At 46.5% G+C, this 15,156-nt stretch overlaps 2 protein-coding genes across 3 annotated transcripts in view; one reads left to right on the forward strand and one right to left on the reverse strand.

Annotated features, from left to right (window-relative positions):
* Nucleotides 1-390, reverse strand: part of COPA (COPI coat complex subunit alpha) — a 35,001-nt gene extending 34,611 nt beyond the window's left edge. Inside the window, exon 1 of the mRNA XM_063103781.1 lies at nt 174-390. Coding sequence (XP_062959851.1) covers nt 174-213 — 40 coding nt within the window. The 5' untranslated portion in view covers nt 214-390. The remainder of the gene's footprint in view (nt 1-173) is intronic.
* NCSTN (nicastrin) lies at nt 372-14,488 on the forward strand. Of its 2 annotated transcripts, XM_063103782.1 has the most exons (17): nt 372-525; nt 1,736-1,840; nt 5,160-5,283; nt 5,710-5,831; nt 6,291-6,436; nt 7,182-7,332; nt 7,653-7,762; nt 8,025-8,177; nt 8,838-8,942; nt 9,115-9,192; nt 10,021-10,193; nt 11,446-11,548; nt 11,663-11,758; nt 12,069-12,156; nt 12,417-12,571; nt 12,864-13,076; nt 13,666-14,488. In XM_063103782.1, the coding sequence occupies exons 1-17, from the start codon at nt 441-443 to the stop codon at nt 13,786-13,788; spliced, it is 2,130 nt and encodes a 709-aa protein (XP_062959852.1). In that variant the 5' UTR covers nt 372-440; the 3' UTR covers nt 13,789-14,488. The 2 variants fall into 2 exon arrangements, with proteins under 2 accessions (XP_062959852.1, XP_062959853.1); XM_063103783.1 differs by lacking the exons at nt 372-525; nt 5,160-5,283 and having other exon boundaries at nt 1,763-1,840.
* Nucleotides 14,489-15,156: the final 668 nt, after the last annotated feature.

Here is a 15,156-nt window from a genome sequence, read left to right on the forward strand (position 1 = left end):
GAGGACTGGAGAACCGCCTTCCAGGCCTAATCTCTCTCTTTCCCGTCTTCGGGGTTAGTCCGGTGGGCCTAATTCGGCCGGCAGGTCTACCTATCCTCTCTTCCCCTGTGACAACGCCGCCCCTGACATCAAGCCTCCATGTTCCCCCCATCCCCCTCTTTCTTCTCCACTACCTTTGACCCGCGCGCTCTTGGTCTCGAATTTGGTTAGCATCCTTCAAGCCTCCGGCTCCGACGTCCCAATCGGAGCCCCGCCACTCCCCACTACCCTTCGGTTGCCTCCACGTCAGCGACCCTCGGCCTCAGCTCCCGGAAGCTCCTCAAGACACGAATTTCCGGTCTCTGGAGCGCCGGGCCACAGAGACGGCTCCAGTGGTAGCCTAGAGAGGCCGCTACCCGACCGGGAGGGGAACGGAGGCTTGCGCACCGCGGAGAGGCAAGATGGCCACGGCTGGGGGCGGCTCTGGGGCTGACCCGGGAAGTCAGGGTCTTCTTCGCCTTCTGTCTTTCAGCGTCCTACTGGCAGGTGAGGACTCCCCACCGGTGATCTCCGCTCTGTATGGGGGAACTCTCTGGATCTGCCCAGGCGCGAGCGTCGTCGTCTCCATTCTGGTCCCCACTGCCCCTCTGTCCCCCGACCCTGTAAATCCTCTTTCTCTTTCGTTCCCATGACAGAAGTTCCCCCTTTGCGTGGACCTGAAGATCTCTAAACCCCTGCGGCACGTCGTGTCGCTCCATTCCCTCCTCTTCCAGGCCTCTTTCTGGACTTCCAGCCCGACTCTCTCCCACTTTGTTCGGATGCTTCATTTTCCCACAGCCCCAGCCACCCCACCCACAATCAAAAGGGACAGGTGTGAAAGTTCAGCTTTCTTCCCCGCCTTTTAGACTTTTTGAGATGAAAGCAGCCACTTTCTGTGGGTGCTCTGCGGCTCTTAAAACGTAGATTCCTCATTTCTTCTTCTATTCCACCATAAATCTGTGTCCCTGTGCCTTGACTTAGTTTCTTTCAACAATAAAGTGAGACTAAGGTAGGATATGAATACTTTTAATTGTTAAGAATATGAAGTAACGGTAAAACTTAAGTATTTATAGTGTACATAAATGTTTGTTTATACGTGTTTATTTTCTGGTAAAAGGCATTCTGGTTGGTTGAGCCCTAAAATGCAAACCATGACTGTGCTTTCCCCCAAATTTACATTGTTTTTTTTAAGATCCTCAAAGGAGAAACTATAGCTTCCCCATACTGTGGCACACACAAGTGACCTACTGATGTTAGATGTTTGGCATAAGTTTCTCCCAATTCTGTTCAGACTCGTGGAAAAATGTCTCAGAAAGTTTTCTTTACTGTAATCTATATTCTTACATCAGCACTCTTTTATAAACTAATTAGTAATATACGTACATGATAGAAAAGCAGAAGTGTGGTCACCCATGCAACCAGAAGCTGGCACATCTAAGGTCAAACACTTTTCCTTTGACAAATCAAGTTTTCTTTTTAGCTTCACTGTCAATTGCTCCACATGGAATTTGTAATAACCCTCTGAGGCACATAGCTGGGTGCTTTGCGTTTATCTGTACCAGTAGTGAGCCCAGGAAGTGAAAGAATGGATATTATTCCCATTTTAGAAAGTATGATATTGAATGATTTATCCAAGCCATACACTGAGCTAATGACATGATAGGAGCTGGTACTAGGGTCTGTCAAGTTCTTCTAACACTTTTTATCTTCTGATCAGGTTTGTGCAGGGGAAACTCAGTGGAGAGGAAGATCTACATCCCCTTAAATAAAACAGCTCCCTGTGTTCGTCTGCTCAATGCCACTCATCAGATTGGCTGCCAGTGTGAGTTGGGATTGGGATTTGTGTTTGTGGTCATTGATATTTCAGTTTGTGCCCTGAATTCCAAGAAAGACCCATGTCCTGCTGAGGATTCTCAGCACTCAAATTAGACTGTGTGAATAGGAGGTGATAGAGAACCAAGGCAAGATAATTAATCTATCAAACCAGGCAAGATAATTAATAAGAGCTAACATCTAGTAAATGCTGCATACTAAGCTTTTTACATGAGTATTTAATTTAACCCCTGTAAGAATTCCATGAAGTATGTCTTATGAAAGTATTTCAAAAAGTTCATAAAAAACAGAATTAAAAGATAATACAAATCCTTTTGTGAACTTTTTGAAGTGCCTTCTTATTGCCATTTTACAAGTGATAAAACTGAGACTTAGAGAAGTTGAGTAATTTTCTCAAGATCACACTGGTAATAAGTACCAAAGCCAGGATTTAAACCCTGGTGGCCCAACTTCTAAGCCATGGCTCCTACCACCTAACTATACTGTTTCCTAAGGAGAAGGAAGTCTCATATTCTATAGAGTCCAGTCATCACCTGCACTCTGAATGATCTTTGTGCAGCCAAAATGGGCTTCTTAAAGGCAGTGAGCTATTTGAAGAAAAGGCATTGAAAATGCCAAGTAGTTGCAAGTTGAATTAGTGAAGCATTTGGATTTAACTTTATGCTTGTAAATGTGATCCAAAACGGTGCCATGACACCATGGTTTTAAAAACTGTAAAAATCATAAAGAGGGAAAACAATTGTGATCTGAAAGCTAATATACTGTCTTCAGATTTTGTTCTTCCATTAACAGCAGCTCTTTCAGAGTGTAGTTTTGCAAGTAAGCAGGAAATTTAGGGCCTGATCTTGGCTTCTTCATCATGAGATTGATCACATCTGAATTTCAGTTTACTCCTGTAATAATAGTTAGAATAGTCTTGCACAATGCTGAAAGTCAAAGTACCTTTTGATAGATGTTTGCTGAGTAAATAGTGTGGTCTCAGCAGTACTGTGTGATTGCCTGAAACCTTCCAATTGGTAGGAGAAAACTGAGACACTGGGAAGTGACATACTTGCTTAGGGAGGCAGTAACTTTTCTGCCCATTCTTCTCTGAGCTATAATGTATGTCAGTTGTCCCATGTCCTTGCTGCACAAAGCACTGCGGATAGGTTGATGGTTTCCAAACAGCCCCAAATAAAGTTTTTGTTGGACTTAGTTTCTAAAATGGGTTTGTGGGTAGAAGAGAGACAGGTCCACTGTGGGCTGAGATCAGATTGATGGTCTTGCTGGAACCTCACTGACAGCAAAAGGCCAGGACCCTATTCTGGAGCTGGGCTCTAAGAAATCCCCTTTGGGGATGAGTTACTGTGCTACGTGTTCTTAGAGTATCCCTGTGGGAAGCAAAGTAGTGGCCTCTAAAGATAAAGCCAAGTGCTAACACAGCGAAACAAAAGGGGAGGGGCTGGACTCTGGCCACTTCCTCATTAACATCTTGTTTCATTTTCAAACTACTTATTTCTAAGTTTTACTTCATCATATCTGTCCATTCTGAGCAGGCTGTATCCTCTTTAATTAGTGTTGCTAACATGATAACAATAAGGAGGAAAAGCAAGACCCAGGTTTGATTTTCTGATTATAATGCCCTGCTTTTATTGGACGCTTTAAAGTGCTCAAAGGGAGCTATAATTTTCTTTCTTCCTTGCTTTCTTATTTCCTTTATCCCCACAGTATGAGATGAATAGGCGTAGAAAAGCTTCTCCTCATTAAACACCCAGAGAAAGTCAGTAAGTTAATTAAGACTGCACAGTGATCAACTGGAACCCAGATTAGAATCCAGGTTTTTTTCAGTTCAGTATTGTAGTTTGTCTTCTTCCTGTTCTCCTTGGAGCTGAGGTTATGTATTTTTTATTTGCCACACTGGCTTTCCCTCTTCCCAAGTTTTAAATGCTATGGCAAGGACTGTTTTTTGTTTACTTAGAACTTTCATTGGTATTCAGATCTTAACTAAAATTGTTCCAGACCTATGATATTCCTTCACATTTTATTAACATTATCAATATGAACTTGTCAAGTTTACTATATATAAGACATAGTTGAATGTTGGGGACCCTGCCTCCATGTCTCCATTTTCCCAGGTCCTGTGGGAGGAAAAAACTGATTGTTTGACAGTCAGGAAGTGCTTATGGTTTTTGTCTTATGTCAGTTACAAGGATTTCAGTGGCTTGGTCTGAAATCATAGCTCTCGTGCCTTGCTATATGTATAACAAAGAACCACATGTGTGCTCTTTGTGCCCCACCTTCAGAGATTTTAATTTAGTAAATTTGAGGTAAGACCCAAGCATCTTTATTTTTCAAAACTCTAAAGTGATTATGATACACAGCCAGGGTTGAGAACTACTGTTCTAAAATAGTTTATGAATAACACATCACAAGACATGTAAAAATATATATATATATATATTTTTTTTTGTCTTTTTTGTGACCGGTACTCAGCCAGTGAGTGCACCGGCCATTCCTATATAGGATCCGAACCCGCGGCGGGAGCGTCGCTGCGCTCCCAGCGCCGCACTCTCCCGAGTGCGCCACGGGCTCGGCCCCAAAATTTATTTGTATGGCATCCTGGCACATATAGAAATGGGTGATATTTGTAGGACATCCTGGAGTAACTGACGAGTCTGCTCCTGACTGGAGGTGACCAACCTAGGGACTTTGGAAACCCTAGGTCCCCATGAATGAGGGGAGTAAACATCTCTAATCCATTCAAGGCCTATCGATTGGGAAGCTCTGTTCTGAAGACCTCAAAGTTCTTGATTAACCTCATCTAAAACTGGCCAGAAGCAAGTAAAATCATACCCAAATAGGGCAAAGGAATAGTGACCCAGGAATGCTACTGAGGCCAATGGAATCTACACATATGTTTTCACAAAAGAAGACTCAAAGCTAGACCTCTGAGCTAGAGATCTCAAGCCTAGCATTTCCTGGAGAAAATACAGGTTTGAAAACTTTGGTGTTTACTGTTGGAGAATCTTGTGTGTATGGCTAAATGAGGTCGAGGGAAGAGGGCAAGAAAATGAAGTGCACAGAGCCTTCCTGGCATTAATTGAGCAGGTCTTTACTGAGTCTTCTTGGGCTTGTTTGTCCTCCATTTCTTCCTAATAACCCCCAGATAGAGCTGGGGCAATTCAGCTTTTCAGTTCAAGTGCAGAGATGGCTGTATTCACCCAAATATGTTGTGACATATTTGAGCATAAAAGATCTGCAGAATCAGAGAGGCAAAGTCAGAATTGTCAATTGTGGGAGCTTTAATTTGGTTCATTCTGTCCTGGCAGCTTCAATTAGTGGGGACACAGGGGTTATCCATGTAGTGGAGAAAGAAGAGGACCTGCAGTGGGTTTTGACTGATGGCCCCAACCCCCCTTACATGGTTCTGCTGGAGGGAATGCTCTTTACCAGGTAAGAACTGTATGTGCCTGCTGGGAAGATCCATCTAGAGAGGGAAGATTCAGTGAACAGTCAGTGAAGACTTCCCTTGGCTGCCCTGGTCTGGTCAAGGGAGGGGGCAGGGGTAGTCCTCAGAAGAAAAGATGTAGCATCAAATGGAATCATCTCAGTCACCTTAAAAGTAAAGCTCCAGTGAGTAAGGACCCCAGGGAGGAAGGAAGGGAGCTCAGGGTCACTCAGGGACAAGGTAGATGAGATTAAGCCCCAAGCTCACATTGGATCATAGTCCAAACTCAGAAGTTAGAGACTGAAGAAGGAAGAAATAAGTCAACAGTTCTGATTTCCCTAATTCCCCATTTGTTTCCCTCCTGGGGGCCAGAATGTTGGACTGTCTGATACCTTCATGTTTTCCTTCATGGCGTTCTCTCCCTGTTCCAGGGATATAATGGAGAAACTGAAGGGGAGAGCCAGCCGAATTGCTGGTCTTGCAGTGTCCTTGGCCAAACCTAGTCCCATCTCAGGCTTCTCTTCTAGCGTGCAGTGCCCAAATGATGGGTTTGGTAAGAACCCCAAAGGATCAAGAGAGCCTACTGTCACCCAAGGCTTATTGTTGCTTCAGTCTCATATCTGTGTGTGTCTGTGCAGGTGGGGAGGGGGGGTATGTGTATATCTGTGTCTGTGTATAGTGTGAGCAACTGAGTCCCAAGCAGAAAATAGTCTTTGCCACTCATCTCTTCCCTCTTCTGCTTCTCTTATTCCTCCTACCTTTCATTTCTTCTTCTCATATCCACAGTTCCCTAATCTGCTACTCTAGGGCTCCCTAATGCCAGTGTCTCTCTATTTAAGTGTGGGTGGGAGCAGTTAACACCTGCTTCTTTGAGTCATCCCCTCCTTTTGAACTCTTAATCCCAATCTTATGATATCCTAACCTTCTTCCCTCACCTCCCTCACGTCCCTAAGTGCTTGGTGTTCCAATAACCTATCCTCCCTCATCATCACACCCCCATCTTCTCCTTCAGGTGTTTACTCCAACTCCTATGGGCCAGAGTTTGCTCACTGTGAAGAAATACGGTGGAATGACCTGGGCAGTGGCTTGGCTTACGAAGACTTTAGTTTCCCCATCTTTCTTCTTGAAGATGAAAATGAAACCAAGGTCATCAAGCAGGTAATGACTCTGCCAGCTACTAGCAATTCTGGTTAGAGGATTATATTTTAGGCTCTCCTGTTTGAGGGGAGAGTCATTCTACTAATGCACCCTCTGAAAGGTGATTGTTCTAAAAAGAACCAAGAAGTTTATTTTTCTCACGTTCACCTCTCCCATTTCTCTCCTGCCTGATATGATAGCATTAAAGGCTTTCAGACTGGAAGAAAATAAAAAGGATATTTGAAAGAATAATATGAAACAAGGTGTACAACCCTGGTTAAGACCCATTAGTATGGTAAAAAGAACATTGGAGTAGGAATTGAGAGATTCAGTTCGGTAATTTCTGAGGTTCTTTTTATCTCTAATATGCTCTAATTCTAGTCTAGCTTCTTCATTTTGTCTCACAGAACAGTTAAGATGGGGTAATTTCTTCTTTTTTTCTTCTGGCTGGCCTGTGTGAGGTTCTGAACCTGTGACCTTGGTGTTATAAGGCTGCACTCTAACCAACTGAGCTAACTGGCCGGCCCAAGATAGGGTAATTTCATCTGCTCCATCTAAGTCATTGAGTCTGTGCCACTTGCGCCTCTTGATGAATTTTTCTCTTTGACCTTATAGATCCTGTGATTGTACCAGGGCAACTTAGCTCAGGGACAGATGTCTCCCAAAAGGGAGTGACTTAAGGATGGAGCTAGGCTCTCCTCTTTCTGGGAAGTAAGAGAGGGACTCCACAGCTAGCTGTCTCAGTGGGGTCCATCTCCCCTTCCAGTGCTATCAAGATCACAACCTGAGTCAGAATGGCTCAGCACCAGCCTTCCCACTGTGTGCCATGCAGCTCTTCTCACACATGCACGCCGTCATCAGCACTGCCACCTGCATGCGGCGCAGCTCCATCCAGAGCACCTTCAGCATCAACCCAGGTAGGGCATATCCAAGCCATGCTGAGTGTACTGGGATGGGGGTAGGGAGATCAGGCCAGGGAATGTTGGAGAGACCATGGCAGGGAAGTAGTGGGTACAGGCAGGAAGCACTGGATGGGAGAAGTGAGACAGTTCTGAACAATGTAGACAGCTTATTCCTCAAATGGATGGTGGCAGAGAAACCAGCCTGTAACAGTTGGAAGTAGAGAAAATGGCTCACAGAAGCCATGGGGCACTGGTCAAAGAAGTCTTTCATGCCTTCTTTGTATCTATCCTCTCCCTGAGTCCCACTGATCTTTCACTGTTTGTGTCCTGCTTAGAAATCGTCTGTGACCCCCTGTCCGACTACAACGTATGGAGCATGCTTAAGCCTATAAATACATCTGGGACATTAAAGCCTGATGACAGGGTTGTGGTTGCTGCCACCCGGGTGAGTGTTGGCCCCTGATCAGGATGGGCAGGGCTGGCACAGAAAGAGCTGGCAGGCCTCTCGTGGGCCTGTCAGATTTCAGAATTGCTACACTGGGAACCCCCAAATGGAGAGGGATCTGAGCTGCAGGACTCCCAGGTTCTCTCTATCACCCCAAGACACATATATTCTCTTGTTTGGAGCAGGAGAGGGGTCTTGGGGCCTGGTCCTGATTTCCAGTTTGAAAGCTTACCTCTCCTGCCTTTTCTTCTGCTGTACACAGCTGGACAGTCGTTCCTTTTTCTGGAATGTGGCCCCAGGAGCTGAAAGTGCTGTTGCCTCCTTTGTCACCCAGCTGGCTGCAGCTGAAGCTTTGCAGAAGGCACCAGATGTGACCACCCTACCCCGCAATGTCATGTTTGTCTTCTTCCAAGGGGTAGGGGCTCTTCAGCCAGGGTGGGATAGCAGGGAAGGAAGGGGATGTTGAAGGTGGCTATTGGTTGAAGAAGACCTCAGTACTTGGCCTAAGTTGTTAAACAGCATAGAACTTTTGGATATGTCTATGTGTGTCTCCCCTTCAAAGTCCTCCATTTTAGGAAGCTTCTATGCTCTGAATTGGTGTGTTACCAAATTCCTCACTTTCCCACTGATAAGATCTACTTGAGGCATCCTTTTACTTTTATTCTCTGGACACCTTTACTGCTACCTCCACCCAGCAGCCCTGAGGCTCCTGCCTCTCCCCACTGGCACCATGGCCTGGCCCTAGAATGAGGGAACAGCAGCCGTTGCTAAGTCATTGGAGGTGGGGGAGAGTCCAGAGGCAGGCACATAACAGCTGATGTTTGCCTTAGGCCTTTACTAAGGCTGCTTTCCCCATTTCTGGGCTTGAGAAGTCCCATGATACATGTGATGGATAGTCACAGCTGGGAAGTGGGGTGGGGAGCAGGGGATAGCCATGTGACCGTGTAAACTGACTAGCAGTTGAGGTGACCCGAGACAGTCTTCTTGCCCACAGCTTTGATGATCTGGCCTTCCTTGAGGCTTCCCTAACCCTTTGGATTCTCTGTTCCCTTTCCCGCCCATCTCCACCCCTCAGGAAACTTTTGACTACATTGGCAGCTCAAGAATGGTCTACGATATGGAGAAGGGCAAGTTTCCTGTGCAGTTAGAAAACATTGAATCATTCGTGGAGCTGGGACAGGTGTGCAGCATGTGTCCTCCACACCCTTCCTTCCTACTTAAAACTTCTTCCTCTGTGTTGTTCTGTTGTCCTCACTTCAGGTACCACCACCTCCTCCCTTAACTCCTTTCCCCCAGGTATGGACCAGAACAGGAGACTGACTATAGGTGTTGCTTCTTCATCCTCCCCCCAGGTGGCCTTAAGAACTTCTCTAGAGCTTTGGATGCACACAGATCCCATGTCTCAGAAAAATGAGTCTGTAAGGAACCAGGTAACCTAAGCATCTCTCCTCATTTCCTGCTTCAAGAGCTCAGAATACAGAACCTACCCCCCATCCCCTGCCCTGTTTCCACCAACCCCCAGGGCCTATGAGATAGGATAAGGGACAGGGTTAGACTGAGTGTTGGCTAAAGGATGAACACCACAGCTGTTATTGGTCCCTGAGAAAAATCCCATTGGTTCCTTGTAGCTGGTAGTTCTCTGATCATTTGGTGCCTAGCAGACTACCACTGCCTGTTTAGGACAGGTGAGTGATTAGTTCCCTCCTGTCCTTGCTGTCCCATGGATCCAGTTGTCAAGGCTGTGTTAGACTTGTTCTCCTCTTTCCTTACTGCCTGTTCAAGACCCTCCCTCCCTTCCAGGTCCAGCTTTAGGCTAGCTTTTTTCCATGTGGTCCTCTTCCTGCCTCTCATGCCTTCAGTGTCATCCCTGCTGTGGACTCCTGTAGCACTTACAGAATTGGTTACCTGTTTGGCATTCAGTGTATGGTTTTGTATCATTATTTGATCCCTCTGGTTCTGCACAAAAAATAACAAGTGAAACATCCACCAAAGATAAGGCAGAGTCCTGAGGACAGAGGAGTTTACCTATAAATATGCAAAAACACAGGCCTCTTCTTTGTGCCCTAATTTCCTAACTCTAAAAAGAATGGTGGGAGCTACAGGAAATTCAGAGAGCCTCGGTCCCTAAAGGCTCTAGGACAGCATAGAGCAACTCTCCAAGCAGGCAACTTGAAATATAGAGCGTTTCAGGCCTAAAAGAGATGTCCCACTTCTCATTCCACAGCCTCCCATTAGTCAATGTCCCTCATCCCCCCCAGGTGGAGGATCTCCTAACCACACTGGAGAAGAGTGGTGCTGGTGTCCCTGCTGTCATCCTCAGGAGGCTGAATCAGTCCCAGGCTCTCCCACCATCTTCTCTGCAGCGATTTCTTCGGGCTCGAAATATCTCTGGTGTTGTTCTGGCTGACCACTTTGCTGCCTTCCATAACAAGTAAGAGTCACCTGGTCCTGTACCCTCTTCCTTCTTGAAGAGAGTCTATTCTGCAGTCTGGTAGAAAGGCCACTGCCCTTCCCTCTCCTCACACCACGCTTTCCAAAACCTCAGGTCAGTTTTTGTTCTTTGCTCAGTGGCCTATTCACATCTGACTTGATGTTTATCTTAGAAAACTATCCTCACCCTGAGCCCTTTCCTAGCACAGTCATCTTTAGTTATGGTTTCACTTTTCCTAAGCTCTCCAGAGGCCTGAGTTCCCCAGGGCTGCCAGCAGAGGGCATCATCTCAAACAAGAACGTGGGAAGGATGGTGGGGGTTCTTTGGCTGGAGTTCAGAAAGTGGTCCCTGCCTGGGGCCCACCCAAGGGTGCCACAAACAGTGCTTATGTTCTGTGAAACGTAACATGTTCTTTCCATGTGGTAGATGCACATGGTTCAGTGTTAGGGTAAAAGTGTCCCCTTTTTGGAGCTGAGGGGGCTTCAGAGGTAAGTAGTGAAGCACTGTTAGTCACCCCTTTCCTGATTCTGGGTATACCCCGAAACTGCTCCTAACTTGAGGCCTGGGGTAACAGGGGACTTCTTACTCAGGCTGGATTGCTAAGTCCCCAGCCTCCCAAGGGCCAAATGAATTTCTGAGTAAAATTGCTTAAGCTTTGGTTCTCCAACCCAGCCAAGTAGCACCTCCTCATTCATTTAGGGAGTGACAGGTTTAGCAGGTAGGGTCAGCTCTCTTCTTCAGATCTTTCCCCTGCACCACTTTGAGGGAGGGATGATTCATCATTTGAACGCATTTGGGGCCTGATTATGTGGCTGACTTGATTCTTTGTGGGGCAGAGATTTATTGATGGTAAAGGCTGGGAGTTCTCTTAGCCCCTCTTTTAAGATTTGTCTCTGTGGAGCTCACCAAGGATTGTCATGGTGGTTTGATCCTGTGAGTTCTTTGAAAATTGTCTTAGCTGTTCTACATCTATATCTCCAGTCCAAACAGTATAGAGGAATCTTCTGTGTTTAAAAATCCAAGCTCATTTACATTTTCTACCTTGTCTGTCAGAAAAGACTTTGTATTTCATTTACCATTCACTCCCACCCCTGTATTTTCCACACCTTCTTCAATATGAGATCCTAATTTTCTCTCTCACCCTTCTTCTGGATGATGAGATGCCAATTTCCTGCATAATGGGTGCTTGAGAGAGGAAAGGGGCAGGGCCCTGGCTGAATGTAGCCAAGGTTCATGCTGGCTTTTCTGGCAGGTATTATCAGAGCATTTATGACACTGCTGAGAATATTAATGTGAGCTATCCTGAATGGCTAAGCCCCGAAGAGGACCTGAACTTTGTGACGGACACTGCAAAGGTAGCACTGACCCAGGCTGGGTGGGAACATGGGGAACACAGTGAAGATGCTTAGAATGTTAGCATTTGAGGATAGAAGAGGAAGACTATTCAGTCCCTTCCTCACCTACCACAGGCCCTGGCAGATGTGGCCACGGTGGTGGGACGTGCACTGTACATGCTTGCAGGAGGAACCAACTTCAGTGACACAGTTCAGGCTGATCCCCAAACGGTAAGAGCAGATGGGCCCTACCTCCCTTCTGTCTCTGTTTACACAGTAGGCTGCCCCCATCCTTTATGTCCCTCCCTCGTCTTCCAAACCTTGGAATTCAGCATGCCCGTTCATGCCAGTGAGGACACTGGGTGCCCCAGAGAGCTCTTGGGTGGGCCTCATCTGCATCCTTATGAGCCACCCACTGTCTCTCAACCCTAGTCTATCTGGCCAGGCTGGTTCCTGCCCATGACTGCATCTTCACTAATAATCCTTTCCCTGAGCTCAATCTAAGTCACAGGGTTTTCTCTTCTCACTGTTCCAATTCTAGGTTACCCGCCTGCTCTATGGGTTCCTGGTTAGAGCCAACAACTCATGGTTCCAGTCTATCCTCAGGCAGGATCTAAGGTCCTACTTGGGTAAGCATTTGGTATGGGAATGGGACCATTAGCCAAGAAAAGGAATAGAGAAAGAGACATCATTTTGGTTTAATCTTTTTTTCTTTTTCTTCTCTGTTTCGCTTTCACCTTGTTTTCTTCTTTCTCCTGATATTATTGTATCATTTTCTCTTAACCTTCTTTTTTCTGGTTCCTGCCAATCCTGGGCTTTTCCTATTTCTGCTTTCCTACACCCTACCTTCCTCCCACCAAATCCTCCCTTCGCTCTGTTCTGCAATCAGGTGATGGGCCTCTTCAACATTATATCGCTGTCTCCAGCCCCACCAACACCACTTATGTTGTACAGTACGCCTTGGCAAATTTGACTGGCAAGGTGATCAACCTCACCCGAGAGCAGTGCCAGGATCCAACTAAAGACCCAAATGAAAACAAGGATGTGAGTGGTGGTGGGTGTTGGAAGTGCCCCAGGCCCCTTTCCCTTGGGAAAGTTGGAGGATCTCCTAGGCCTGGTTGGACCCAGGGAATTGGGATGGAGAGGTGGAGGGATGCAGCCGTTTGAACTTGAGTGTTGAAGAGGTGGTAGCCTGGGTGAAAATGGACCATCTAAAGGGTAAAGGGACAGCAGCCAGTTAGCTCAGTTGGTTCAAGCATGGTACTGATAAAAGGTCAGGGGAGCGAGTGAGAAGAGGATCACTTCAGACCCGTGCTGTGGCCCGTCTTCTTTGCAGCTGTATGAGTACTCATGGGTTCAGGGCCCTTTGAATGCCAACAAGACAGACCGAGTCCCCCGGTGCGTACGTTCTACGGCACGATTGGCCAGGGCCTTGTCCCCTGCCTTCGAACTGAGTCAGTGGAGCTCTACTGAATACTCAACATGGACTGAGAGCCGCTGGAAAGATATCCGTGCCCGGATATTTCTAGTTGCCAGCAAAGAGCTTGAGGTGAGATGGGGCAGGAGGGGAGGTGGCAGAGATCTGTTTGCCTTCTTTCTGCTGTCTCTTGTCTCAGACCCCCTTCCATCTCCCATTTGCCCTAAATTTGTGGCAAAACCTACTGCAAATCTGTCCCTGTTCAGCCAGCATGTCCCATTAGGAGGCCTTTCTTCACTGATAGTTTGAGTGTGTGTTCCTTCTGGAGAGCCCCTGTGGATCCTGGAAGCTCTTCCAAAGCTCCCACTCCCATCTGGCACAGCTGGGATGAGTCAGTCTAATACTTATTTGAGCCCCTGTCACAAGTAAGTCAGTAATGTAAGTGCCAGGACAGAATCAAAGCCCTGGGTCCTATCTTCACAATGCTTAAAATCTAAGTAATACAAGATGGAAGCAAAAGCAAAGATACTTCTCTTTTCAAATGGGGAAAAAGTCTGCAGATTAGAGAGATGTTGCCCATGATTGTTCCATACTTGGTGGTTAGAGCCAGCACCAAAATTTTGATGTCCTGGCTCCCAACCCGAAGCAATTATCCAAAGCTGCATTGAGTTCTGAGAATACCTTTCTCTTCCCTTCCCCCACCCCCAACCTCCCACTGCAGTTTATCACCCTGATGGTGGGCTTCGGCATCCTCGTCTTCTCTCTCGTCATCACCTACTGCATCAATGCCAAAGCCGATGTCCTTTTCATTACTCCCCGAGAGCCAGGATCTGTGTCTTACTGAAGAGGACCCCAGCTTTTCCTGCCAGCTCTGCAGTCATTTCCTAGAGCCTTTGTCCCACTGGGACACAAACCACTAGTTTGTCACTGGATCCTCTCTGGGCCTTTCTCAGACAGGGATTAACATAAAGGACTGCAACTGTCCAAAAAAGACAGGGAGAGATAATAAGTTGCCTCCCTTCCCTTCCTCAGCTCCCCCTTCCCATCTCCCCTTCCCCATTTCCTCCTCCTTCCCTATCCCTGCCAGATTCTGGGACTACAAATGGAAGCTTCTTGCTCCTGTTTAACTCCCTAATTACCTACCCTAATGTGCCTTTCTTCAGGATCACTCTTCTGCTCTTTCCATGTACCTCCCTCTCCCCCCACCACTACCCCCACACCCAACCATCTTCCTGACCAGAAAGAAGAACGTGAAGAGTTGAATGTTAGGATCAAACTACAATTGAATCACGGAGGAGGAGGACAGGGCAATCTCTGGGCTGAGCCTGCTGTCCTCTTCCCACTGTCCTTCCTCCAGGTCCTCAGATGGCACATTAGTGTGGGCGTGCTGCTGGGTGGGTATCCCACCTCCAGCCCACAGTGCTCAGTTGTACTTTTTATTAAGCTGTAATATCTATTTTTGTTGTTTTCTTTTTCCTTTTTTTTTTTTTTTTTTTGTAAATATATAAATAGCAAGTTTCATTAAAATGGATTATCCCACATGACTTGTACTGTTACCTGTTGTTCTTCCCAGGCCACTTTGTTCAGTGACCCCAGACTGGAAGTCGTGAAATTGCTACCTTGCATGCTATCTTCTTGGTCTCCAGAGGACCCAAGGAGTAAGGCTGTGTTAAAAACAGTTGAAGTCCTGAAAGGAGGGCTCTTTACAGAGCCCTAGAGTTGTAGTTCCCCTCTTGTAACAGTGTTAGCATAGTTTCTTCTCACTTTGTAATGGACAGATGTTTATTCACCCTGAGACACTGGCTAAGGTACAGAGATGAAGAGAATACAACCCTTACCCATGAGCAGCTCACAGTTAGGGTGTTGGAAGAGACAGACATACTCACATCTAGGTGTCATCCAGTATAGTAAATAGAATAATTGCACTATGTCCAGAATGCTCTGGTAGCACGTTGAGGAATTCACAGCAGTGGGGGTGACAATTCAAGTTATGATTTAGAGGGTTCACCCCATGTGGAAGAAGATGCATGAGTCATGTTTGGGAAATGGTTAAGTTATTTAGTGTGCCTGAACCTCAAGGATCAGCTAGAGGTAAGGCTGGGGCCAGGTCACAAAGTCTCTTGGACGGCATGTGGAGGAGTTTTGGTTTTCTGTTGATGGTGGGCTTCTTGTAGACCCAAACAAGGGTGGTTTTGGATTGTTTTAGAAAGAA

Source organism: Cynocephalus volans, chromosome 8 (genome assembly GCF_027409185.1).
Source record: "Cynocephalus volans isolate mCynVol1 chromosome 8, mCynVol1.pri, whole genome shotgun sequence".
In the NCBI taxonomy this organism is placed as follows: Eukaryota; Metazoa; Chordata; class Mammalia; order Dermoptera; family Cynocephalidae; genus Cynocephalus; species Cynocephalus volans.